This window comes from Chiloscyllium plagiosum, unplaced genomic scaffold, assembly GCF_037043375.1.
Source record: "Chiloscyllium plagiosum isolate Xiang-an unplaced genomic scaffold, Cpla_swu_hap1 HiC_scaffold_8, whole genome shotgun sequence".
Taxonomy (NCBI): domain Eukaryota; kingdom Metazoa; phylum Chordata; class Chondrichthyes; order Orectolobiformes; family Hemiscylliidae; genus Chiloscyllium; species Chiloscyllium plagiosum.
This window is the reverse complement of record NW_028270146.1, coordinates 1,813,254-1,839,649: the sequence shown is the minus strand read 5'-3', so window position 1 is coordinate 1,839,649 and position 26,396 is coordinate 1,813,254. Positions and strand designations below refer to the sequence as shown.

The following is a 26,396-nucleotide window of genomic DNA, read 5'->3' as shown; positions in this document are numbered from 1 at the left end:
TTGGACGTGAAGGTGGAAGGTATAGTTACTAAGTTTGCAGATGACATGAAAATTGGTGGTGTTGTTAATCATAAGGAGGATGATCTTAGGCCAGCCTGATATTGAGCAGCTGGTAAATTGGGCAGAGCAACGACAGATGGAATTTAATCCCGATATGTATGAGGTGATGCATTTTGGGAGGTCTGGTAAGGGAAGGATATACACAATGAGTGGTAGGTCTTTCGGAAATATTGAAAAAAAGTGGCACCTAGGTATACAAGTTCATGGATCCCTGAAAGTTTCAGCACAGGTAGATAGGCTGGTGAAGAAGGCATTTGGGATACTTGTTTTAATTAGCCAGGGCATAGAATATAGGAGCAAGGAAGTCTTGTTACAACATTATAAAACATAGGTTAGGCCACAGATGGAATAATGTGTGCAGTTCTAGTCACCACACTATTGGAAGGATGTGAACACGCAGGAAAGTGTGCAGAGGAGATTCATCAGGATGTTGTTTGGGAAAAGTCTCAATTATGAGGAGAGACTGGATAAGGCTGGGTCTGTTTTCCCTGGGCTGGGATTGGGGGTAGATGTGGGTGTAGGGAGATGGAGAAGAAATCTGATTGGAATATATAGAGTTATGAAAGGCATAGACATGTTTGATCATCAGAATCTCTTCCCTATGGCAGCTGTGCCTGAGACCAGAGGGTATAAGTTTAAAGTGACAGGTAAGTGGTTGAGGTGGGATCTGAGGAAAATGTTTTCACCCAGAGGCAGGTAGAAATATGGAATGCACTGCCCGAGAAGGTGGTGGAGTCAGGTACGTTCGCAGTTGGGTAAGAAGCATCTGAGCACTTGGAAAGTGGTGACAGCATCAGTCCTAGTCAGCATGGATTCACTGAAGGGAAATCTTCCTGACAAATCTTGTGGAATTTTTCAAGGATGTGACTATTAGAGTGGACAAGGATGAATCAGTAGATGCAGGAGAAAATTATTGCAGATGCTGGAATGTGTGCTGAAAACAATAAATGCTAGAGATCACAGTGGATCAGGCAGCATTCATGGAGAGAGGGCAAGCTAAGATTGTGAGTCCAGATATCTGGGCTTCCAAAAGGCTTTTGGCAATGGATCTTCTTCAGAGTGGCAGGCAGCGACGATTGGGGTGCCACAGAGTTCATGCTGGGACACCAGCCGTTCTCAATATACATTAATGATTTGGATGAAGGAATTGAAAGCAATATCTCCAAATTTGCAGATGATACTAGGCTGGATGACAGTGTGTGCTGTGAGGAGGATGCCAAGAGGCTGCAGGGTGACTTGGACAGACTGGCTGGGTGGGCAAATACTTGGCAAATGCAATATAATGTGGATAAATGTGACATTATCCACTTCGGTCACAAAAACAGGAAGGCAGATTATTATGATGGCAGTTTAGGGAAAGGTGAAGTGCAATGAGACCTGGGTGTCATGGTGGAACAGTCACTGAAGGTTGGCCCGCAGGTGCAGCAGGCAGTGAGGAAAGCTAATGACATGCTGGCCTTCATAGTGAGAGGACTGGAGTATAGGAGTAATGTCTTGCTGCAGTTATACAGGACATTGATGAGGCCACACCTTGAGTATTTTGGTTTGAGGAAGGACATTCTTGTTATTGAGGGAGTCCAGTGAAGGTTCATCGAACTGATTCCCAGAATGGCAGGACTGACATATGAGGAATGACTCAGGACAAGACGAAATGGATGGTTGTTGACTTCAGGAGGGCATAGAGCGACCACACTCTGCTGGACATCGACGGTTCCCCCATGGAGATCATGAAGAGCACCAAATTCCTTGGCATACATCTGGCGGAGAATCTCACCTGGACCCTCAACATCAGCTCCAAAGCCAAGAAAGCCCAGCAGCGTCACTACTATCTGTGCAGACTGAGGATGGCCCACCTCCCACTCCCATCCTCACCACATTCTACAGAGGGTTCATTGGAATCATAGAATCACAGAATCCTTACAGTATGGAAACAGGCCTTTCGTCCCAACAAGTCCACACCAACCCTCTGAAGAGTAACCCACACAGACCCATTTCCCTACTACTCTGCAGTTATCCTAGACTAATGCACCTAACCTACACATCCCTAAACACTACGGGCAATTTTGCATGGCCAATCCACCTGACTTGCACATCTTTGGATTGTGGGAGGAACCTAAGCACCTGGAGGAAACCCACACAGACACAGAGAGAATGTGCAATCTTCACACAGACAGTTAGCCAAGGCAGGAATCAAACCCGGGTCTCTGGCGCTGTGAGGCAGCAGTGCTAACTAATGAACCACCGTGCCGCCAATGGAGAGTACCCTGAGCTGCTGCATCACTGCCTGGTTCGGGAATTGCACCGTCTCGGATTGTAAGACCCTACAACGGATAGTGAAGACAGCTGAGAAGATCACCAGGGTCTCTCTCCCCTCCATTTTAGAGATATACTCTACACACTGCATCCTAAAAGCTAAGAGCATTGTTGAGGATCCCACACACCCATCACTTAAACTCATCTCCCTCTTGTCATCTGGCAGGAGATACCGGAGTATTCGGTCTCTCACTGTCAGACCGTGCAACGGTTCCTTCCCCCAAGCCATCAAGCTCCTTAACACTGTATGATTGGACTCTTTCCCGTCTGAAATTCTTTGCACGACTTTGAATTGCTGCGAGTAAAATGTCTATTATTTGTCATTCTTCTCTTACACTGTAACTTGTGTATTTTGAACTTCTTATGCACTTTATGCCATGTACGAGTGTGTAGTTTGTGCTGGAGGAACACTGTCTCATGTTTACTGTATCAGTTGTATACGGTAGAAATGACAAATAAAAGCTACTCTACTCAGTCGATTGGGCTCGTACTCACTGGGTAGAAGAATGAGAAGGGATCTTATAGAAACAAAAAATCCTGATGGGTCTGGAAAGGCTCGATAAGGAAAGAATATTTTCGATGTTGGGGAAGTCCAGAACTAGGGATCATAGTCTATGAATAATGAGGAGGTCATTCAGGACTGAGTTAAGGAAGAATTTCTTCACTGAGGGAGTTGTGAACCTGTGGAATTCTCTCCCACAGGAAGCTGCCGAGTCCAGTTCATTAAATATATTCAAGAGGGAGCTGTAGTGGCCCTTTCAGCTAAAGGACTCAAGCAGTATGGAGAGAGAGCGGGAATGGGATACTGAGATTGCATGTTCAGCCATGATCATATTGAATGGTGGTGCTGGCTCGAAGGGCTGAATGGCCTACTCCTACACTTATTTTCTATGTTTCTATGAATGAATACTTAAAATGTCAGGGCACAGTAGGCTGTGGACCAAGTACAGGAAAATGGGATGACTGGTTGGATGTTTGTTGATCGGCATGGACATGGTGGGCTGAAGGGCCAGTTTCTATATTGTACGACTCTATGAATATCCCAGCCTTGATTAATAGGAGCAAAAAAGTATAACAGCAATGACGTGTTACTGAATTGATACAAGATAGTTGTTAGACCTCAGCTGGAGTATGGTGTACACATTCTAGGAAGAATGTGAATGCATTGAAGTGTGCAAAACACATTTACAGAAATGGTTCCAGGTATGTGACACTTAAATTATGAGGATAGGCTGGAGAAGTTGAGACTCCTTCTTGGAGTTAAGACTAAGAGGAGATTTGGTTGAGGTTTTCAAAATCATGAGATTTGGATAATGTAGATAAGAAACTATTAACATTTGTAAAAAGATCAAGAAGAAGGGTTTAAAGTGATTTGCAAGGTTTGCAGATGTGATGTGAGGAAAAAAAAATCCTTTTATGCAAATAGCTTGGATCAGAATTGCATTGCCTGGAATTGTGGTGGAGGCGGAGTCAATTGAAGCTTTTAACAGGCAGTATTTCAATTTAAACAATATGCAAAGTTATGGATAACGCTGGCGAATAACACTAAGTCATAATGCTCAATGGATAGCTGGTGTAGATACTATCAGCTGAATGGGCTTCTTTGACATCCAAACAACCCTGTGATTCAGTAAAGAGGATACTCAGTCTACATTTGGCCTCTACCATGCATAGCAGATCCCATTCTGAGTAATGAGTACACACCACTAAATTATAAACTTCTGCTTCACCTGGAAGAGTTTTAGGAGCCTTGGGCAGTGGGGAAAGTGGAGGTAAAAGGTCGAAAGGAACAAAGATAATCGAGGGCTTTGCCAACCACAGTGGAGGGAAATCCCCTGTGGATGAGAAACAAGATATGTCAGAAGTGTTAATGTGCAGGTATATAGTTACAGAGGTCTACAGTGCCGAGAAGGGTCCTTCACTCTACCAAGTGAAGGATAGAGTTCTAAAACAAGTACCTTATTAATCTAATACCATTTTCCAGCAATTGGCTCACAGCTTTGTACACCTGTCATTGCAAGTACACATCTAAATACTCTTTAAATATTATCAAGGTTTCTGCCTCTACCAAACTTAAAGGCAGTGAGTTCCAGATTCTCACCAACATCTGGGTAAAAAGAGTTTTCCTTACATCTCCTCCAAATCTCCCACTACTTTACGTAAATCTGTGTCCCTTGGTCAGTTATCCCTCCACCAAGGGGAAATGTTCCTTCCTGTCTACTATCAATGCCCCCAATAGTTTTATGCACCTCAATCATGCCTCCCTTCCGTCTCATCTGCTCCAAGGAAAACACCCCCAGTCTGTCCAATCTCCCTTCATAATTGAAACCCTCCAGCCCAGGCAATATCCTGGAAAATCTCTCCTCTATCCCTCTCTAGTGCAATCACATCCCTCCTATAATGTGGATCCCAGAACTGCACACAATACTCTAGCTGTGTAAAAACAAGGACTGCAGATGCTGGAAACCAGAGTCTATTTTAGAGTGGTGCTGGAAAAGCACAGCAGGTCAGGCAGCTCCTTGGATGCTGCCTGACCTGCTGTGCTTTTCCAGCACCACTCTAATCAATACTCTAGCTGTGGTCTAATCAACATTTTATACAGTTCCAGCATAACCTCACTGCTCTTGAACTCTATTCCTTAGCTTAAAAAGACAAATGTCCTATATGCTTTCTTAGCCACTGTATCCACCTGCCCTGTTACCTTAAGGGACTGGTGGACATGCATACCAAGGTCCCTTTTATCGAATTGCTTCCACGGGGCAAACTGTACATCTTGTATTTTTATATATATATATGTAAAAAATGCCTTGGGATTTTCTTTAATCCTTTTTGCCAAAGACATTTCATGGCCACCTGCCAAATTAGTTTAAACCCTCTCGAGTGAAACCAGCAACTTTCCCTGCCAGAATATTGGTGCCCCTCCAGTTTAGGTGCAACCCGTCCCTCTTGTACAGGTCCCACCTGTCCTGGAAGACAACACAATGATTCACATTTCTGAAGCCTCCCCCACACCTACACCAGCTCTTTAGCTACTTATTTAACTGTACTATCTTTCTATTCCTAGCCTCAGTGGCACATGGCACTGGGAGTAATCCTGAGATGACCATCCTAAATTGCTTATTATAATTTTCTAATTTTAATTGCACCTGGTGAATTCTGATTTTGATTTGTATATTTTGTCCTCTGTCTGCAGGGTTTCTGTTCCTGGTTGACCACACTCTATCACATGAGGTAAGTTAAACTCTAATAATCTGTGCTTTCATTTTGTGAATAGTAAGAGGGATGGACATTATTTATGGCAGTCTAGACCAAGTGCGATGAGTTGTGGTCTTTAGCCTGGTACCAGAGTATTTGATTTGGAAAATGTAGGGAGCTGACCATGTGATAACACAGCAGTGTCAGCATGGGTTATTGGGGCATTTTTACCAGTTCAAGAAAAATAAAAGCTACTCCAAAAGGAAGACTGCTTCTGAAGAAGAAGAGAAACTAGTAAAATGGCAAACAAATGAACAGGATGTTGAAGAGCCATTTGAATTAAGAAGCACTGGGGAAGGAAAAAAATGGCAGTGGGTGAGGAGGCAAAGAGGAAGATGAGGAAAAACATTCCTAAGTAATATAATATGAGCATTATAGGAAATGAATAACAGAAAATGCTAGAAATACTCAGTAGGTCAGGTATCACCTGTAAAAGAGAAACAATTAACATTTCAGATAAGCAATCTTTCATCATCTCCAATATCTTCAATATTTTGCTTTTGAATATAAAGTATTCTCTGAGGACACTTGGTGCAGTAGAAATGGCAGAGGATAATCTCTGGATTAGAGTCATAGAATGTTTCAGTACAGAAGAAAGCATTCAACCTATTCTGTTTGTACTGGCTCCCAAAGAGCTATCCAGCGAGTCCCATTCAAAGCCCTCTAAATTCAACACTTTCAAATATATAACCAGCTCTTTTTTGAAATCTTCTCTGTGAAGTAGAGTATGCTGGGGGTGGGCTTTGAAAGGACTGTGTGCGTATGTGACTAAAAGCATATAATTGGGGGTGGGCTTCTGAGGGAATTGTGTCTACAGATCATCGAGAGTGTAAAAATCTGCTATACATTTTGTTCAGGGAGAGACGGTGTGGTCAAAATCCGTAGTTAGGGTTAAAGGCACATTGCCTTTCTCAGAAGCTTTTGTTCAATAAACTGTGTCTTATCCACTGCTAAACTGGAATTTGTGCATTACTTTACCTACAACAAATTACCTACAACAAATGGATTCTGCCTCCACTACTCTCCCAGGGAGTGCTTTCCAAATCCTAATAACTCTCTGAGAAGAGGTTTCTCCTCATCCTACTCCTAACTCTCTCGCTGACAATCTTGAAACTGTAACCCCAAGTTACTGACATACCAGCTATTGGAAACAGAATATTTGTATTTACCCTGCGTAAAGAACCTACGCAGAGAGTTGTGAATGCGTTGCCAGCGGTGGTGGTGGAAGCAGAGTCGTTAGGGACATTTTAGCGACTGCTGGACATGCACATGGATAGCATTGAGTTGAGGGGTGCGTAGGTTAAGTTATTTTACATTAGGATTAATGCTTGACACAACATCGTGGGCCAAAGGGCCTGTTCTGTGCTGCACGTTTCTATGTTCTATGTTCTATGTTATTCTCCTTGCAGCAGAGAATAATCCCAGTTTCTTTCTTTGTATCTAAAATCACTCATTCCTGATATCATTTTAGTAAATCACCTTTTCACCTTCTCCAGGACTGTCACATCCTTACTTAAATAAGCTGCCCAACTGAATGTAATACCCCAAATATGCTCTGACCAATGATTTGTAGAGATGCTTATACATGCTATATCTCTTTTTACAAACCCAAGGGTCCTGTAAGTCGATCTTAACAACTGTTTCAACTTGCCTGGTCAGCTTCAGAGAATTATGCATTGAACCCCAAGGTCTTTCTGTTCCTATACTCCCCTCAAAGTTGTACCATTAAGTTTGTATTGTATCTATATGTTTCTTCTATTAAAATGTATTATCTCACATTTCTTTGCATTGAAATTCATCTGCCAGGTGCCAGAAATAGCTCAGTGTCATCCTCACAATTCACTTTTCTCTCTAGCTTTGTATCATGGGCAAATTTAGAGACTTTTCCCTGAACACCCATCTCCAAATTATTTATATAAATCAGAAAAAGCAATGCTCCCAAATGCTGATTTATGGGGAGGTGATTGCCTAGTGGTATTATCGCCGGACTGTTAATCCAGAGATCCAGGTAGTGTTCTGGGGATCTGGGTTTGAATCCTGCCATGGCAGATGCTCAAGTTTGAATTCAATAAAATTCTGGAATTGAGAGTCTGCTGGCGACCATGAAACCATTGTTGATTGTTGGGAAAAATCCATCTAGTTCACCAATGTCCTTTTAAGAAAAGAAACTGCCATTCTTACCTGGTCTGGCCTACATGTGACTCCTGCCCCACAGTAATGTGGTGTACTCTTATCTGCCCTCTGGCAATTTGGGATGGGCAATAAATCCTAGCTTAGGCAGTGATGCCCTCATTTCATGAATGAATGTAGGAAAAAGTAATCTTGAGGGACACCACTTCCAACTTGTCTCCAATCTGAGAAATGCCCGTCTATACCTACCTGCTGTTTATGTCTTTTAGCCAACTTCTAATCAATTCTACCAAGGACCCATCAATACCAAACATTTGTAATTTGCTCACCGACTTGCCATGTCACATTGTATGAAATGCTTTCCGAAAGTCCAAATATACAACATCGACATCATTTCCTTCATCCATTACCTGTGTCACCTTGTCAAAGAACTCAATTAAATTTGTCAGACATGACCTGCCCTTAACAAAGCCATGTCGACTATCTAGTATTAACTTATTTTTCTCTGTGTGTATTATTGACTTTATCCCGTATTATGGCCTCCATCCGTTTTCCCACAATTGATGTGCAGCTGACAGGTCTGTAGTTTCCTGGCTTATCCTTTGCCCCTTTCTTAAACTTTGGCATCACATTTACAATCCTCCAGTCCACCAGGACACATCCTGTCTACAGAGAGAGGCTTGGAAACTTTCTGTCACTGGGTTTATTATATGATAGGTAAGGAAAAATATGGTGGGAGGATGAACTGAAGATAGTGATGGAACTGTCTTTGCTTGGTACTCACTTGGTGTTTTTGATTTAAGGGACGATGAGATTCAGTACAAGTGTGGACTCGATGCCATTATCTACCTCTCATTTCAACGACACATCCTGGTCCTCCTCACTGTGGTCTGTGTCCTGTCCATCGCCATTGTGCTTCCTGTCAACTTCTCTGGGGACCTGTTGGGTAAGGCGTTCTGGGACAGGGCGGCATGGGCAAGCAGTTTGGAGCAGGGCCTCAGGCTCCAGGACATTGGCGCAGGAGATGTAACTTCAACAGGGACTAGTGAGATTGTAGGGACAGCTCTGGGAAAATGTGGGGTATGGGAGGCAAGGAAGAGTAACATGAAGATAGTGGGATAAAAAAAGTGTGGGGACATTGTTAAAGATAGTGTCAAACTCAAAGAAACAAATAGAAATGAGCAAAAATGGGCAGCAGATCAGAACAGGGAGAAAGTGAGGACTACTGATGCTGGAGATCAGAGTTGAAAGTTCAGTGCTGGAAAAGCACAGCAGGTCAGGCAGCATCCGAGGAGCGGGAGAATTGACGTTTTGGGCATAAGCCCTTCATCAAGAAATCTCCTCGGATGCTGCCAGACATGCTGTGCTTTTCCAGTACCACACTCTCGAAGCAGATCAGAACAACAAAGAATAGCTAAAATTAATAAAGAGGAGAAAATTTGAATAGCAGAAAAAGCTAGCTAGAAGTATGAACACAGATAGAGCTTGTTTGTCTGTCTTAAAGAAGAATTAACAAAGTGAGATTAGTCCTATAAAAGATGAAGTTTGGGAAATAAGGAGATGGTAGATGAATTGAGCGGTTATTTTGTATAGCAATATTTCAGGAAGTGGAGGGAGCTGGTAACTCAAGGAAATTAGAACGTGTTTGAGCAGCAATACGACAAGTGCCTGGGTCCAGATTGACTTCATTATAAGCTCTTATATTGATTATGATCATTTTCTTTTAAATATAAATTTAGCTTTGAAATTTTCCTCCATTTATTTTACACATAATCAAAAGATCCACTTATTTTATAAGTTATGGCTATAAATGAATCTAAAATGGGTTTTGAAAAGAGGAAATCAAATGATATTTTCTTTCCTTGCCCCAGCCATCAACATGTTCTTTTGTCTTGACCGTTTCCACTGGGGGGTCAGAGTGGCACAATGAAAACCTGAATGAACTGTGGATGCTGGAAATCAGAAACAAAACCAGAAATTGCTGGAAACACTCACCGGGTCTGGCAGCATCTTTGCAGAGAAATCAGAGTTTTTTAATAGATATTTTTATTGGAAATTTTACAAGTTTACAAAAATAAACAAAACTCTCAAGTACAAACATTGATATACAATTAAATCTCAAATAAATAATAACCAAAATTTAACAAAAGAAAGATGCCAAGAAAGAAAAAAAACAAAACTCAACTAACTACTAATCTAACCTACAACTAACCAGAGTGTATATTTAAGTCTCTTACATTATTCAAATAAGAGAAAGAGAAAAAAACTAACGGATAACACAGAAATTGGATCGTGAGATACATGCTCGGAATGTGTTAACATCAAATGTAATAAAACCCGTATTCGTGCGGGATTCCTCTCCCAAGGGGCCCCGGACCAGCCAGGTTCACCATCTCAATTAAATAAAAGCCCTTGTTAGGATAGCCGAAATATCTGTATTTACATAATTCAAGAAGGGCTGCCATATTTTATAAAATAATTCGGTCTTTCGGTGCACCATATTTGTAAGGAAGTCAAGGGGAATACATTCCATAATTAATTTGTGCCAATTTGAAAGTCCAGGGGGGCCCTCAGCCACCCAGTTTACCAAAATATTTTTCCTTGCACTGAAAGAGAGAATAGAAAATAATCTCTTCCCATACGTGTCCAGGGAGGGTAAGTTCGAAAAGCCCAAAAGGAGAGATACAGGGTCCACTTTAATTTCCGTTCCTAAAATTTCTGTCAGGGTACTTGCTACTTTAGTCCAGTATCTACGGATCTTATGACAGGTCCATAGGCAATGTACAAGAGTGCCCACCTCTATTTTACATTTGGGACACATTGGAGATGTTCCTGCCTTAAATTTTGCCAATCGAACCGGTGCTATATGGGCCCTATGAAGTATCTTCAGCTGGGTAGCCTGGGTTCTGTTACAGATGGTGATTCTTCTAGCGTTTTCCCAAATGTCATTCCACGTTTCTACAGAGATTTCTAGTTCCAAATCCTGATCCCATGTTTTCAGCAGATTGTCCATATCTCCCGATACTTCATCATGTAGTAAATGATAAATAGTACTGATGGAGGATACCCCCATTGGTCGTAGCACTTTACATTCTTTATCTGATTTATAAAGACTATCTAATGACGTAGTCTTCTTCTGTATATAGTCTCGAATTTGGAAGTATCGAAAGAGGTCTCCATTAGGTCATCCGAATTTCTGACGCAGCTGTTCAAAAGACATCAGGACCCCTTCTTTAAATAGGTCCCCTAAACATGAGATACCCCTGGATCTCCAGAGTTTAAAAGTGGCATCTGTAAACCCTGGTTGAAATCCCCATGCTCCCACTATCGGTGCATAGGGGGATGTTTTATGTGAGTTGCCCTCATTTTGCCGCATTATATTCCAAGCTTTAATTATGTTTAGTATTATAGGGTTTTTACAGTGATCTGTAATGATTTTCCTCTTGTCTGAAAATAAAAGGTTAATAAGTGGGCATTTTACTTGAGAAGCCTCGATGTTCAGCCAGATTGATTGCGGGTCAGACAAGACCCAATCAGCTATGTAACTTAATAGGGAACTTAACTGATATTTCCTAAAATCTGGGAAGTCCAATCCTCCCCTTGCCTGTTGAAGCTGTAGCTTCTTCAGCTTAATGAGGGGCCGTCTATGATACCAGATAAAGGAACCCAACCAGCCATATAATTTATGTAGTGCCAGCCTCGGCAGCATCACCGGAAGCATTCTCATAGGGTATTGGAGACGGGGCATGACATTCATTTTAATTAGTGCTATTCTACCCAGCCAGGAAATTGGAAGGTTTCCCCATCGCTGGAGGTCCTGCCTTATCCTTTCCAGTAAATGCACAAAGTTAACCTTGTATAACTGACCAAATACTGGGGCAATAAAAATGCCTAAATATAAGAAACCCTCCAGGGACCATCGAAAGGGAAAGTGGGATCCGTCCACTAAGTGGGGTGTCATAGCAAGGCCACCCATTGGCATAGCCTCCGACTTTGAGAAATTAATTTTATAGCCTGAGAATGCGCTAAATGTATTAATAACTTGGATTAAGCGAGGTACGGACATCAGAGGATTACTGAGGAATAGAAGAACATCATCTGCATAAAGGGTAATTTTATGTTTACCTATACCAATCCTCAGGGCTGTTATATTAGGATCAGCTCGTATAGCTTCTGCTAGTGGTTCAATTATTAGCCTAAATAACAATGGCGAGAGGGGACATCCCTGACGGCAGCCCCTATCCACACTGAAGCTATCCGAACCTAATCCATTGGTAACCACAACTGCTTTGGGATCACTATACAATGTTGAGACCCATTTGGTAAACACCTGTCCAACGCCAAACCTTTCCAATATGTAAAACAAATATGACCGTTCAACCCTATCGAATGCCTTTTCCGCGTCTAATGAGACTACTACTCCTGGTATCTTTCCCTGATGGCAGGCTTGAATCATATTCAAAACCCTTCTAATATTATTGGATGATCTACGGCCCTTAATAAACCCCGTCTGATCCTCCTTTATGATATGTGGCAATACCCTTTCTAGCCTCAATGCTAACGTTTTAGAGAGGATTTTAAAATCTACATTTAGCAAGGATATTGGTCTGTATGACGCGCAATATTCTGGGTCCTTTCCTTTTTTAAGGATAAGAGAGATATTTGCCTCTTTCAACGAAGGCGGGAGACAGCCCTGACTGTATGTGTAGTTATACATGTCCATAAGTGGACCAGCAAATATTTCTGTAAATTCTTTATAGAATTCAGCTTGAAAGCCATCTGGGCCAGGTGCCTTACCGCTCTGAAGTTGCCTGATTGGGTCAAGTATTTCTTGGATTGTTAGGGGAGCATTTAAGACCGATATCTGTTTCGGAGTTAGGCCCGGATAGGTCAAATTTTTAAAAAATGATTGCATCCTCCTAGTCCTGTCTTCATAATCCTGCGATTTATATAAATCAGAATAAAATTTTCTAAAGATTGTGTTAGTCCTTTTATGATCATGAGTCAAAATACCCGTACTTTCCTTGATAGACGTGATAGTTTGAGGGGCCTTTTTTTCCTTTGCAAGAAATGCTAAGTATCTATCCGGTTTGTCGCCAAATTCATATAACCTTTATTTTGCAAATAATATTTCCCTCTTAGCCGTTTGGATAAGCGTGGTGTTTAAAGCTGTCCTAAGGGCCGTAATCCTTTGCAATTTGATAATAGAAGGTCTATCAGCGTATGCTGTTTCAGCTGCTTTTAAGCGAGCTTCGAGCAGACGCTGTTGTTCTCCCTTTAATTTTTTCTGGGTCGCTGAGTAGGAGATGATCAAACCTCGCGCGTAAGCTTTGATGGTCTCCCACATCATTGATGGGTTGCTAGCTGTACCTAAATTAATTTCTAAAAAAGTTTTAAATTCTTGAGAGAAGTACTTTACAAATTTACTGTCTTTCATCAGGAAGGGGTCCATACGCCAATGCCGAGGGGATGTCCCATTGTTCCTCGCCTTGGTTTCCATATATACAGCAGCATGATCGGAAATTGCTATACTGCCTATTTTACAGGATGATATGGAATTTAAAAAAATCGAGGGGGCAAAAAACATATCAATTCTGGTGTGACATTTATGTGGATTGGAGTAAAAAGAAAAATCTCTGCCCTGTGGATGAAGACATCTCCATACATCTACTAATCCTAATTCTTTGTTCAGATCCACCAATTGTCTAGATCTGGGAGATACTCCTGCAGTACTCTTGGGAATCCTATCTATTTCCGGATCCATAATACAATTAAAGTCTCCCCCTATAATTGTATGACGGGCACTGAGAGGCAGAGGGGGTCATAGATCGGAGCTTTAGGGAAGTAGTAACTCCAAAGATTGCAGACAGATGGGTGACAGTGAGGGGGACTGGGAGGAAGCAGCCAGTGCAGGGACCCCCTGCGGCCGTTCCCCTCAAGAACAAGTATACCGTTTTGGATACTTGTGGGGGGGACGACTTACCAGGGGTAAGTAACGGGGCTCAGGTCTCTGGCACGGAGCCTGTCCCTGTTACTCAGAAGGGAAGGGTAGAGAAGAGCAGAGCAATAGTAATTGGGGACTCGATAGTTCGGGGCACAGATAGGGGGGTTTTGTGGGGGCGAGAGAGACTCACGTTTGGTATGTTGCCTCCCAGCTGCAAGGGTACGTGACGTCTCTGATCGTGTTTTCCAGGTCCTTAAGGGGCAGGGGGTCGTGGTCCACATTGGCACCAATGACATAGGTAGGAAGAGGGCTGAGGATGTTAGGCAGGCTTTCAGGGAGCTAGGTTGGAAGCTCAGAGTTAGAACAAACAGAGTTGTTGTCTCTAGTTTGTTACCGGTGCCACGTGATAGAGAGTCGAGGAATAGGGAGAGAGAGAACAGTTAAATGTGTGGCTACAGGGATGGTGCAGGAGGGAGGGATTCCGGTATCTGGATAACTGGAGTTCTTTCTGGGGAAGGTGGAACCTCTATAAACAGGATGGTCTACACATGAACCTGAGGGGCACCAGTATCCTTGGGGGGAGGATTGCTAGTGCTCTATTGGGGGGTTTAAACTAACTCTGCAGTGGCATGGGAACCTAGACTGTAGCTTTAGGGTGCACGACCTGGAGTGTAGGGAGGTTAGGAACATGGCATCAATCTCAAAGGAGGGTGCCTGTAAACAGGAAAGTGGTTTGAAGTGTGTATACTTCAATGCAAGAAGTATACGAAATAAGGTAGGTGAACTTGCAGCGTGGGTTGGTACCTGGGATTTCGATGTTGTGGCTATTACGGAGACATGGGTAGAACAGGGACAGGATTGGCTGTTGCAGGTTCCAGGGTTTAAATGTTTTAGTAGGGTCAGAGGTGGGGGTAAAAGAGGGGGAGTGTGGCATTGCTTGCCAAAGATAGTATTACTGTGGTGGAAAGGACGATGGATGAAGACTCGCCATCTGAGGTAGTTTGGGCTGAGGTTAGGAATAGGAAAGGTGAGCTCACCCTGTTAGTAATTTTTTACAGGCCTCCTAATAGTCCTAGAGACGTAGAAGAAAGGATTGCAAGGATGATTCAGGAGAAGAGTGAAAGTAATAGGGTGGTTGTTATGGGGGACTTTAACTTTCCTGATATTGATTGGGAAAGCTATAGCTCGTGTTCGTTAGATGGGTCGGTGTTTGTCCAACGTGTGCAGGAGGGTTTCCTGACACAATATGTAGACAGGCCAACAAGAGGTGAGGCCATACTGGATTTGGTTCTGGGTAACGAACCAGGCCAGGTGTTAGAATTGGAGGTAGGTGAGCACTTTGGGGACAGTGACCACTATTAGGTGACTTTTACTCTCGTGATGGAGAGGGATAAGTGTGCACTGCAGGGCAAGAGTTATAGCTGGGGGCAGGGAAATTGTGATGCGGTGAGGCACGACTTAGGATGCGTGGCTTGGAAACGTAGGCTTCAAGAGAAGGGCGCAATTGATATGTGGAGCTTGTTCAAGGAGCAACTATTGAGTGTCCTTGATAAGTATGTACCTTTCAGGCAGGGAGGAAAGGGTCGTGTGAGGGAGCCGTGGTTTAATAAGGAATTGGAATCCCTTGTTAAAGGGAAGAGGGCGGCCTATGTAAAGATGAGGCGTGAAGGTTCAATTGGGGCGATTGAGAGTTATAAGGTAGCCAGGAAGGATCTGAAGAGAGAGCTAAGAGCAGCAAGGAGGGGACATGAAAAGTCCTTAGTTGGTAGGATTAGGGAAAACCCTAAGGCTTTCGATAGGTATGTCAGGAATAAAAGAATGACTAGGGTAGGAATAGGTCCAGTCAAGGATAGTAGTGGGAAGTTGCGTGTGGAGGCTGAAGAGATTGGGGAGACACTGAATGAATACTTTTCGTCAGTATTCACTCAGGAACAGGACATTGTTGCCGATGTGAGTACTGAGTCACAATTAAGTAGAATGAATGGATTTGAGGTATGTAGGGAAGAGGTGTTGGAAATTCTGGAAAGGGTGAAAATAGATAAGTCCCCTGGGCCTGATGTCATTTATCCTAGGATTCTCTGGGAAGCAAGGGAGGAGATTGCAGAGCCATTGGCCTTGATTTTTATGTCCTCGTTGTCTACAGGAATAGTGCCAGAAGACTGGAGGATAGCAAATGTGGTTCCCTTGTTCAAGAAGGGGAGTAGGGATAACCCTAGTAACTATAGGCCGGTGAGTCTCACTTCTGTTGTGGGCAAAGTCTTAGAGAGAATTGTAAGGGATAGGATTTATGAACATCTGGATAGGAATAATGTGATCAAGGATAGTGAGCATGGTTTTGTGAAGGGCAGGTGGTGCCTCACAAACCTTATTGAATTCTTTGAGAAGGTGACTAAGGAGGTGGACGAGGGGAAAGCGGTAGATGTGGTGTATTTGGATTTTAGTAAGGCGTTTGATAAGGTTCCCCATGGTAGGCTACTGCAAAAAATACGGAGGTATGGCATTGAGGGTGAGTTGGAGGTTTGGATTAGGAATTGGCTGGCTGGAAGAAGACAGAGGGTAGTAGTTGATGGCAAAGGTTCATCTTGGAGTGCTGTTACTAGCGGTGTTCCGCAAGGATCTGTTTTGGGATCATTGCTGTTTGTCATTTTTATAAATTACCTGGAAGAGGGGCTAGAAGGTTGGGTGAGGAAGTTTGCGGATGATACGAAAGTCGGAGGAGTTGTTGACAGTGAGGAAGGATGTGTCAGGTTACAGCGGGATATAGATAAGCTGCAGAGCTGGGCAGAAAGGTGGCAAATGGAGTTCAATGTAGGTAAGTGTGAGGTGATTCACTTTGGTAAGAGTATCAAAAAGATGGGGTACTGGGCTAATGGTTGGATACTTGGTAGTGTGGATGAGCAGAGAGATCTTGGTGTCTATGTACACAGATCTCTGAAAGTTGCCACCCAGATAAATAGTGCGGTGAAGAAGGCATATGGTGTACTGGCTTTTATTGGTAGAGGAATTGAGTTCCGGAGTCCTGAAATCATGGTGCAGTTGTATAAGACTCTGGTGCGGCCGCATCTGGAGTATTGTGTGCAGTTTTGGTCGCCATACTATAGGAAGGATGTGGAGGCACTGGAACGGGTGCAGAGGAGGTTTACCAGAATGTTGCCTGGTATGGTAGGAAGATCGTATGAGGAAAGGCTGAGGCACTTGGGGCTGTTTTCATTGGAGAAAAGAAGGTTTAGGGGTGACTTGTTAGAGATGTACAAGATGATTAGGGGTTTAGATAGGGTTGACCATGAGAACCTTTTTCCACGTATGGAGTCAGCTATTACGAGGGGGCATAGCTTTAAATTAAGGGGTGGTAGGTATAGGACAGATGTTAGGGGTAGATTCTTTACTCAGCGAGTCGTGAGTTCATGGAATGCCCTGCCAGTAGCAGTGGTGGACTCTCCCTCTTTATGGGCATTTAAACGGGCATTGGATAGGCATATGGAGGATAGTGGGCTAGTGTAGGTTAGGTTGGCTTGGATCGGTGCAACTTCGAGGGCCAAACGGCCTGTACTGCGCTGTATTTTTCTATGTTCTATGTTCTAAGAGAGCCATCAGTTTTGAAAAGGCTTCCGTTATAAATTTAAAGGGGTGTGCCGGGGGGCAGTACAAATTTAAAATCCCATATTCCTCTCCATTTATAAGGGGGCTTTAATGAGAATATATCGTCCAGATTCGTCTTTTATCTGTTTTAGGATTTTGAGAGGCAAATTCTTCCAATAAGAATAACAACTCCCATGCTTTTTGAGCTAAAAGAAGAAAAAAAGGCCTGATCATATCCACCCTGTCATAATTTCAAGTGTTCTTTATCCGACAGGTGTGTCTCCTGTCGGAGAGCTGTATCAACCCTTTCTTGAGACTTGATAATATTTTCTTCCTTTCGACTGGCGAATTACTCCCCTTGACATTCCAGGTGCACTTACTTAACCGACTGATCAACCATAATCGTCCGGGCAAATCCGAGACCCCTCGGGAGGGGAAACCCTATCCAGAACATCCCGAGCGTAGAGCATATAAAATTCACAAAAATAAAGGCTCTCTAATACACTCACAACAGTATAATAAAAAACTATTTCTAAATAATAAAAAAAATATAAAACGTATTTAAATGCAGATTTTCCCCCTTGTTCCCAGGGGGTATCACTTCCTTTCCAATGGTCCATCGTATCCTCTCTCAACCAGTGCCCCACCCTTGACCCAGGCGCTCCTCAATAGGATGAGGAAAATTCAAATATACTACAGAGCTCGAGTTAACAGTGAGCACCCTACCCCCACCCCCCCACCCATACCAACACCTGGATATATTTGGTAATGTTAATACCATGTATAAACATATATAACTATAAAATTACAGCTTCAACAAGTAATAATTAAATATAATAATACAAAATAACAAGGGAAAACAACTCCACTCCTAGAGACAGAGGTAAAATAGAATAAGGTAACCACCTCCCCCCACCAACATTAACTAGACCCCCCCCGGCCTATATATATATTTTACCTTATTAAACAGTAAGGTAAAAAAAGAAAAGGGGGGGATATAAACCGGAATGGGGGGAAGGCAAACCAATATCCATTATCTCTTTCAATTTATCTAAGAGAGTCCAAAGATTCCTTAGCCTTTTCTGGCGATCCGAAGTTATACACGGATCCTTCATGGTTAAAGTGTAGCGTCGCTGGGTAGCGTAAGGAGTACTGAATATTTAAGTCCCTTAAACACTTCTTCGCCTCATCGAATGCCTTCCTTTTTCGGACCAGAGCTGGGGAAAAGTCCTGGAATAACATGATCTTGGATCCTTTATAGATCGTGGCTTGGAGATCTTTACCAAGATTTCTAGAGGCTTCTAGGAGTATCTGCCTCTCCTTATAGCTCTGCAGCCGGAACAGGACCGGGCGTGGGCGCTGGTTCGAGCCGGGCCCGCGTATTGCTACCCGGTAGGTCCATTCTACCATTACCTGGCCTGATCCAGCTTCCAGATTTAAAAGCTGTGGCAGCCACTGCTGGAGGAACGCTGTAAGCTGGCCTTCCTCTTCCCGTTCGGGAAGGCCCAGCAAACGAATATTTTTTCGATGACCTTGATTATCGAGGTCATCAATGTGATTCTCTAAGGTCCGGACTCGTTGTTCGAGAGTCTGGACCCGATCCACGGCTGATTGCGCTGTGGTTTCGGAGGTCGCGGCCTTTAGCTCCGCCCCTCCGACTCGGCGCTCGATTTCTTTAATGTCTCGGTCGTGCTTTTGCAGCGTGGCTGAGAGTGAGTCCCATCGACTTCGGGATTCTTCAATGAAAGCGTTGATCTCTGCATCCAGTTTGGAGATCATTTCCACAAGGCTCCCCATTGTAGGTAAGTCCCCCAGGGCGGCTGTGGACGCCTCTGCTGCAGCTGGAGAGGGTGGGGGAGGGGTTCCTGCTTGCTGAGAGCTGTGGGCTCCCTTCTATTTAGTCATTTTTACTGAAGATTAACTTGTTTAAATTCAATACTAAGCAACTAATTAGATTAAACAGCTATTTTAAGTGATTTGGTGAGTGTGGTGAGGGTGGGTGACCCACTTTGCCCAAGTCTTGGGAGGAGCACTGTAGACTCAGACTTGCTGGGTCGCTGCCATCTTGGATCCCCCCAGAAATCAGAGTTAATATTTCCCTCGTTCAGAACATGAGGCACATGAAATAGTTGTGCATGTGAAGATTCTAGAATGGATATTGTTAATAGGAGGGAGGAAATGAGATGAGTGATGGAACCGATAAAAACAAGTTATTGGAAGTCATTCTTAAAGGAAAATGAAATGTAATGTGGCAGTTGTCATACTGTGCAGTGAAATGTCATCTCTACTTATTTAGATAAGTCATATGAACACCTCTGTGTAAATTTAGTTAACTAAACATTTCATTGTAAATTTTAATTTTTTTCCTGGAAAAGCGTGAGGTTTCAGTTTTTCCTAGCTGCTGCCCAGTTTATTTTTGAACAACACCAAAAAAGGACTTAACAGTTTAATTCTATGATGCGTTTGTTGATGTATTTGTTTAAGAAGAAAATTAGCACAGTGGGTGCCAGATTCACAAAAGCTGCGAGCAAGAATTATTTTTATTTCCCCTTGAATTATGCTGCCCATAGGGCGGCACGGTGACTCAGTGGCTCGCACTGCTGCCTCACAGCGCCAGGGACCCGGGTTCAATTCCAGCCTCAGGTGACTCTCTGTGTGGAGTTTGCACATTCTCCCCGTGTCTCTGTAGATTTCCTCCGGGTGCTCCAGTTTCCTCCCACATTCCAAATATGTGCAGGTTAAGTGAATTGGGTGTGTTAAATTGCCCATGGTGTTCAGGGATGTGTAGGTCAGGGGTAAATGTAGAATAATGAGAGGGGAGGGGTTAACTCTTTGGAAGGTTGGTTGGTCTTGTTGGGCTGAATGGCCTGTTTCCACATGGTAGGGGATTTTATGAGCACTCTCTGAATATTATTTGTTTGCACTTGCAACAAACTCAGAATAAAAAGAGCTAATTCAACACATTAAAAAATCAGGGGGAGGGCAGTTTTAGAGTTTTGAGTGCAATGATCAGCCATGATAATTATGAATGGTGGAGCAGACTCAAGGGGTCAAATGGCCACTCCTGCTCCTATCTTATATGCATCTGTATTTCTATAGTTTAAAAGAAATTGTAAATGGGATAGTTTAATTTTCCAAGATTCCCTACTTTCAGGAAAGGTTCTATTATACTGAAAAATACTGAATGTAACTCCATTACTATAAAGGAAAGAGATAGAAATCAGAATCTACAGGCCAATTGGCTTTACATCTGTTGTAGGAAAGATGTTCAAAGCTATTATTAAAGGTGTTATTGATATTTTTAGTCAATGTTAAACAGTTTTTAATGTCAAGACAAATATCTGGACCTTGTTTATTTGCACAGTCTGTGCTCCTCATGATTTTATTGAATTGAATTGAATTGAATTTATTGTCACGTGTACCGAGGCACAGTGAAAAGCTTTGTCTTGCGAGCATAGAATCATAGAGTCATAGAGATGTACAGCATGGAAACAGACCCTTCGGTCCAACCCGTCCAGGCCGACCAGATATCCCAACCCAATCTAGTCCCACCTGCCAGCACCCGGCCCATACCCCTCCAAACCCTTCCTATTCATATACCCATCCAAATGCCTCTTAAATGTTGCAATTGTACCAGCCTCCACCACTTCCTCTGGCAGCTCATTCCATACACGTACCACCCTCTGTGTGAAAAAGTTGCCCCGTAAGTCTCTTTTATATCTTTCCCCCTCACCCTAAACCTATACCCTCTACTCCCCGACCCCAGAGAAAAGACTTTGCCTATTTACCCTATCCATGCCCCTCATAATTTTGTAAGCCTCTATAAGGTCAGCCCTCAGCCTCTGCTGCTCCAGGGAAAACAGCCCCAGCAGGTTCAGCCTCTCCCTGTCGCTCAGATCCTCCAACCCTGGCAACATCCTTGTAAATCCTTTCTGAACCCTTTCAACTTTCACAACATCTTTCTGATAGGAAGGAGACCAGAATTGCACACAATATTCCAACAGTGGCCTAACCAATGTCCTGTACAGCTGCAACATGACCTCTCAATTCCTGTACTCAATACTCTGACCAATAAAGGAAAGCATACCAAATGCCTTCTTCACTATCCTATCTACCTGCAACTCCACTTTCAAGGAGCTATGAACCTACACTCCAAGGTCTCTTTGTTCAGCAACACTCCCTAGGACCTTACCATTAAGTGTATAAGTCCTGCTAAGATTTGCTTTCCCAAAATGCAGCACCTAGCATTTATCTGAATTAAACCCCATCAGCCACTTCTCAGCCCATTGGCCCATCTGGTCCAGATCCTGTTGTAATCTGAGGTAACCCTCTTCGCTGTCCACTACATTTCCATCTGCAAACTTACTCACTGTACTACTTATGCTCGCATCCAAATCATTTATGTAAATGACAAAAAGTAGAGGACCCAACACCACTCCTTGTGACACTCCACTGGTCACAGGCCTCCAGTCTGAGAAACAACCCTCCACCACCACCATCTGTCTTCTACCTTTGAGCCAGTTCTATATCCAAATGGCTAGTTCTCCCTGTATTCCATGAGATCTAACCTTGCTAATCAGTCTCTCATGGGGAACCTTGTTGAACGCCTTACTGAAATCCATATAGATCACATCTACCACTTTGCCCTCATCAATCCTCTTTGTTACTTCCTCAAAAAACTCAATCAAGTTTGTGAGACATGATTTCCCACGCACAACGTCATGTTGACTGTCCCTAATCAGTCCTTGCCTTTCCAAATACATGTACATCCTGTCCCTCAGGATTTCATTAAACAACTTGCCCACCATCAATGTCAGGCTCACTGGTCTATAGCTCCCTGGCTTGTCCTTACCATCCTTCTTAAACAGGGGCACCACGTTAGCCAACCTCCAGTCTTCCAGCACCTCACCTGTGACTGTCGATACAAATATCTCAGCAAGAGGCCCAGCAATCATTTCTCTAGCTTCCCACAGAGTTCTCGGGTGTACCTGATCAGGTCCTGGGGATTTATCCACCTTTACCCATTTCAAGCAATATAGGTAGATCACAGAGTTAAGTAGCATAGATAGTAAATAATAGGTAAACAGCGGCAAAAACAAAAACACAGATACAGGCGAATGTTAAGAGTTTGTGAGTCCATTCGTTTTTCTAACAACAGGAGGGTAGAAACTGTTGCGAAACCGGCTGGTTGTGTGTGTTCAGGCTTCTGTACCTTCTCCCCGGTGGTAGAGGTTGTAGAAAAACATTGCCAGGGTGGGATGGATCTTTGAGAATGCTGGCGGCCTTTCCTTGACAGCGGGCCTGGTAGATGGATTCTATAGCTGGGAGGTTGGCCTTTGTGATTGTCCAGGCCAAATTCATCACTCTTTGTAACCCTCTCCAATCTTGAATGGTACAGTTGCCATACCAGGTAGTGATATATCTAGACAGAATGCTCTCGATGGTGCACCTATAAAAGTTGGCAAGGGTATTTGCTGTCTTGCCAAATTTCCTCAGCTGCCTGAGGAAGAAGAGACGTTATTGGGCCTTTGTAACCAGTGCGTCCACATGAAGATTCAAGAAAGCTTATTGTGGATGACCACTCCCAGGAGCTTGACACTCTCCACTTGTTCCACCTCTGTGCTGTTAATGTGTAGGGGGGCATGAGTAGCATTCTGATGTAAGTCAATAATGAGTTCCTTGGTTTTGCTGGCATTGAGAGCTAGGTTGTTCTCAGTTCACCATTTTTCCAGGTTTTCCACCTTCCATCCATAGTCTGTTTCGTCGTCATCTGAGATTCGACCGACTATGGTGGTATCATCAGCGAATTTGTAAATGGTATTAGTCTGGTATTTGGCGATGCAGTCTTGGGTATACAGTGAGTACAGTAGGGGGCTGAGTACGCACCCCTGGGGGCTCCAGTGTTGAGTGTTAGTGAGGATGAAATATTGTCCCCAATCTTCACTGATTGTGGCCTGTGGGTCAGGAAACTGAGGATCCAGTTGCCGAGAGTGGGGCTTAGTTGGAGATCACTAAGTTTACTAATCAGTCTCGAGGGGATAATACTTTTGAAGGCTGAACTGTAGTCAATGAATAGGATTCTTACATAGCTGCTCTTGGTTATAAACCCCTATAAAGTCACCTCTCAGCCTCTGACACTCCAGAGAAAATAGCCCCAGTCTATTCAGCCCCTCCTGATAGCTCAAGCCCTCCTGACAACATTACTGTAAATCTTTTCTGCCTTTCAAGTTTTGCAACATCCTTCTGATAGAAGGGAAACTAGAATTGCACGCAGTGTTCCAATAATGGCCTCACCAATGTCCTGTACAGCTACAACATGACCTCCCAACTCCTACACTGGATTCACTGACCAATAAAGGCAAGCATACCAAATGCCTTCTTCACTATCCTATCTACCTGTGAATCTACTTTCAAGGAGCTATGAACCTGCATTCCAAGGTCTCTTTGTGCAGCAACACTCCCCAGGACTTTACCATTAACTGTATACATTCTGTCTTGATTTGCCTTCCCAAAAATGCACCACATCACATTTATCTAAATTAAACTCCATCTAGATAGAGTTCCTTGAAAGTGGAGTCACAGGTAGAAAGGATAATGAAGAAGGCATTTGGTATGCTTGCCTTTATTTGTCAGAGTATTGAGTATAGGAGTTGGGAGGTGATGTTGCGGCTGTACAGGACATTGGTTAGGCCGCTATTGGAATACTGAATGCAATTCTGGTCTCCCTGCTATAGGAAGGATGTTGCGAAACTTGAAAGGGTGCAGAAAAGAATTACAATGATGATGCCAGGGTTGGAGGGTTTGAGTATAGAGAGAGGCTGAACAGGCTGGGGCTGTTTTCTCTGGAGGGTCGGAGGCTGAGGGGTGACCTTATAGAAGCTTATAAAATCATTAGGGGCATGGATTGGATAAATGGACAAGGTTTTTTCCCCGGGGTGGGGGAGTTCAAAACTAGAGGACATAGGTTTAAGATAAGAGGGGAAAGATTTAGAAGGGACATAAATGGCAACTTTTTCACTCAGAGGGTGGTGTGTGTACGGAATGAGCTGCCAGAGTAAATGGTGGAGGCTGATACAATTACAACATTTAAAAGACATTTGGGTGGGTATATGAATAGGAAGGGTTTAGAGGGATATGGGCCAAATGCTGGCAAATGGTAAAAAATTAATTTAGGATATCTGGTCTAAATGGATGATTTGGACCAAAGGGTGTTTCTATGCTGTGTAACTCGATGATGCTATGATTCTATGATCTCTGGAGCAGGTGGAATTTGAACCTGGATCTTCTGATCTCTCGCTCAGAGGTAGGGACACTACCACTGTACAACAAGATCTTTTAGGGTAAAGTTGTTATAACAGAGTACTTAGACAAGTTTTGGTAATCAGACAGAGTCAGCATGGTTTTGTGTCTGGAAAATTGAGTTAACTATTTTTTTGAAGAAGTAACATGTGCCATGGATAAAGGTAACCATTGGATGTGCTGTGTTTAGATTTCCAGAAGGCAGTCTGTAAGGAACCACGGGGTAAAAACAAAGACTGCAGATGCTGGAAACCAGAGTCTAGATCAGAGTGGTGCTGGAAAAGCACAGCAGGTCAGGCAGCATCTGAGGAGCAGGAAAATCGACATTTCGGGCAAAAGCTCTTCATCAGGAATACAGGCAGAGTGCCTGAAGGGTGGAGAGATAAATGAGAGGAGGGTGGGGGTGGGGAGAAAGTAGCATAGAGTACAATAGGGGAAATGATTTATTTTGGCAGAAAGAATAAAAATGAAGCATATTACCTAATTGGTGAGAAATTGCAGAGTTCTGAGATGCAGTAAGATTTGTGTGTCCTTGTGCATGAATTGTGAAAAGCTAATATGTGAATAAAATAAATTTATCACAGACATGATTGCCTCTGCATGAATTCATGCTGACTTTGTGACTAAGTTTTTCTAAATACTCTGCTATTACATCCTTTATAATAAACGCTATTCATTTCCCAGTGACAGACGTTAAGGTAATGGCTCAGAGCTACCTGATTTTTGTCTTCTTCTGTTTTTAACTAAAGGTGTTACATTTCAATTTTCCAATCCTTTGGGACTTTTCTATAAGACTATTACCACTGCATCCACTATCTTTGCATCTACTTCGTTTAAAATCTTAGGATGCATCCAATCAGGTCCAAGGGACTTATCAGCCCTTAACCACATAAGTTTACCACATTAAAACCATAAGACCATAAGACATAGGAGAGGGAGTAAGGCCATTCAGCCCATCGAGTCCACTCCGCCATTCAATCATGGCTGATGGGCATTTCAACTCCACTTACCCGCATTCTCCCCGGAGCCCTTAATTCCTTGTGACATCAAGAATTTATCAATCTCTGCCTTGAAGACATTTAGCGTCCCGGCCTCCACTGCACTCTGTGGCAATGAATTCCACAGGCCCACCACTCTCTGGCTGAAGAAATGTCTGTTCTGAATTTACCCCCTCTAATTCTAAGGCTGTGTCCACGGGTCCTAGTCTCCTCGCCTAACGGAAACAATTTCCTAGTGCCCATCCTTTTCAAGCCATTACTTCCTCTCGAGTGATATTTATTGTGTCTATTTCCCTCCGCCCCCAAAAATCCACTTTAGCCCTTTGATTATTTAGCATTTTTGGAATTTTTTAGTTTACCGTGCAGACTAATACAAATACAAAGTACTTATTCAACTCTCCTGCCCTTTCCTAGCTCCCCATTATTGTTTCCCCAGCCTTAATCTCTAAAATCGCCATGTTCACTGTTATGTTTGTCTGCTTTTCATATATTTAAAGAAGCTCTTAATATCAGTTTTTATGTTATTAGCTAGTTTGACCTCAGCTATATTTTCCGTTTTCTTGGTTATCTTTTGTTGGCTTTTAAAACTTTCCCAGTTCTCTGAGTCACCACCAATCCTTGCCATATAATATGTTTTCTTTCATGCTGTCCTTAATTTCCTTGGTTAACCATGATTGGTTTTTGCTCTGCCTCGAATCCTTCTTAACCTCTAGGATATATCCTTGATGAGAGTCATGAAGTATTTTTTTAAAAATACCTGCCGTTGTTTATCAGTTATCTTTTCTGCTAAACTCCTTTCCCATCCACTCTAGCCAACT

The 26,396-nt window shown here is 43.1% G+C and overlaps 1 protein-coding gene across 6 annotated transcripts in view; it reads left to right on the top strand.

Moving 5' to 3' along the window:
- Positions 1–26,396, top strand: part of tmem63c (transmembrane protein 63C) — a 310,233-nt gene that overhangs the window by 74,579 nt on the left and 209,258 nt on the right. For 5 of the 6 annotated variants that reach the window (XR_015757812.1, XM_043701473.2, XM_043701470.2 and 2 more), the window contains 2 exons: positions 5,567–5,604; positions 8,562–8,704. Coding sequence is in view for 5 of the 6 variants with exons in the window: in XM_043701473.2 (XP_043557408.1) it covers positions 5,567–5,604; positions 8,562–8,704 (181 nt within the window). In the remaining variant the exon portion in view is untranslated. The remainder of the gene's footprint in view (positions 1–5,566; positions 5,605–8,561; positions 8,705–26,396) is intronic. The other variant, XM_087989521.1, reaches the window with a different exon arrangement.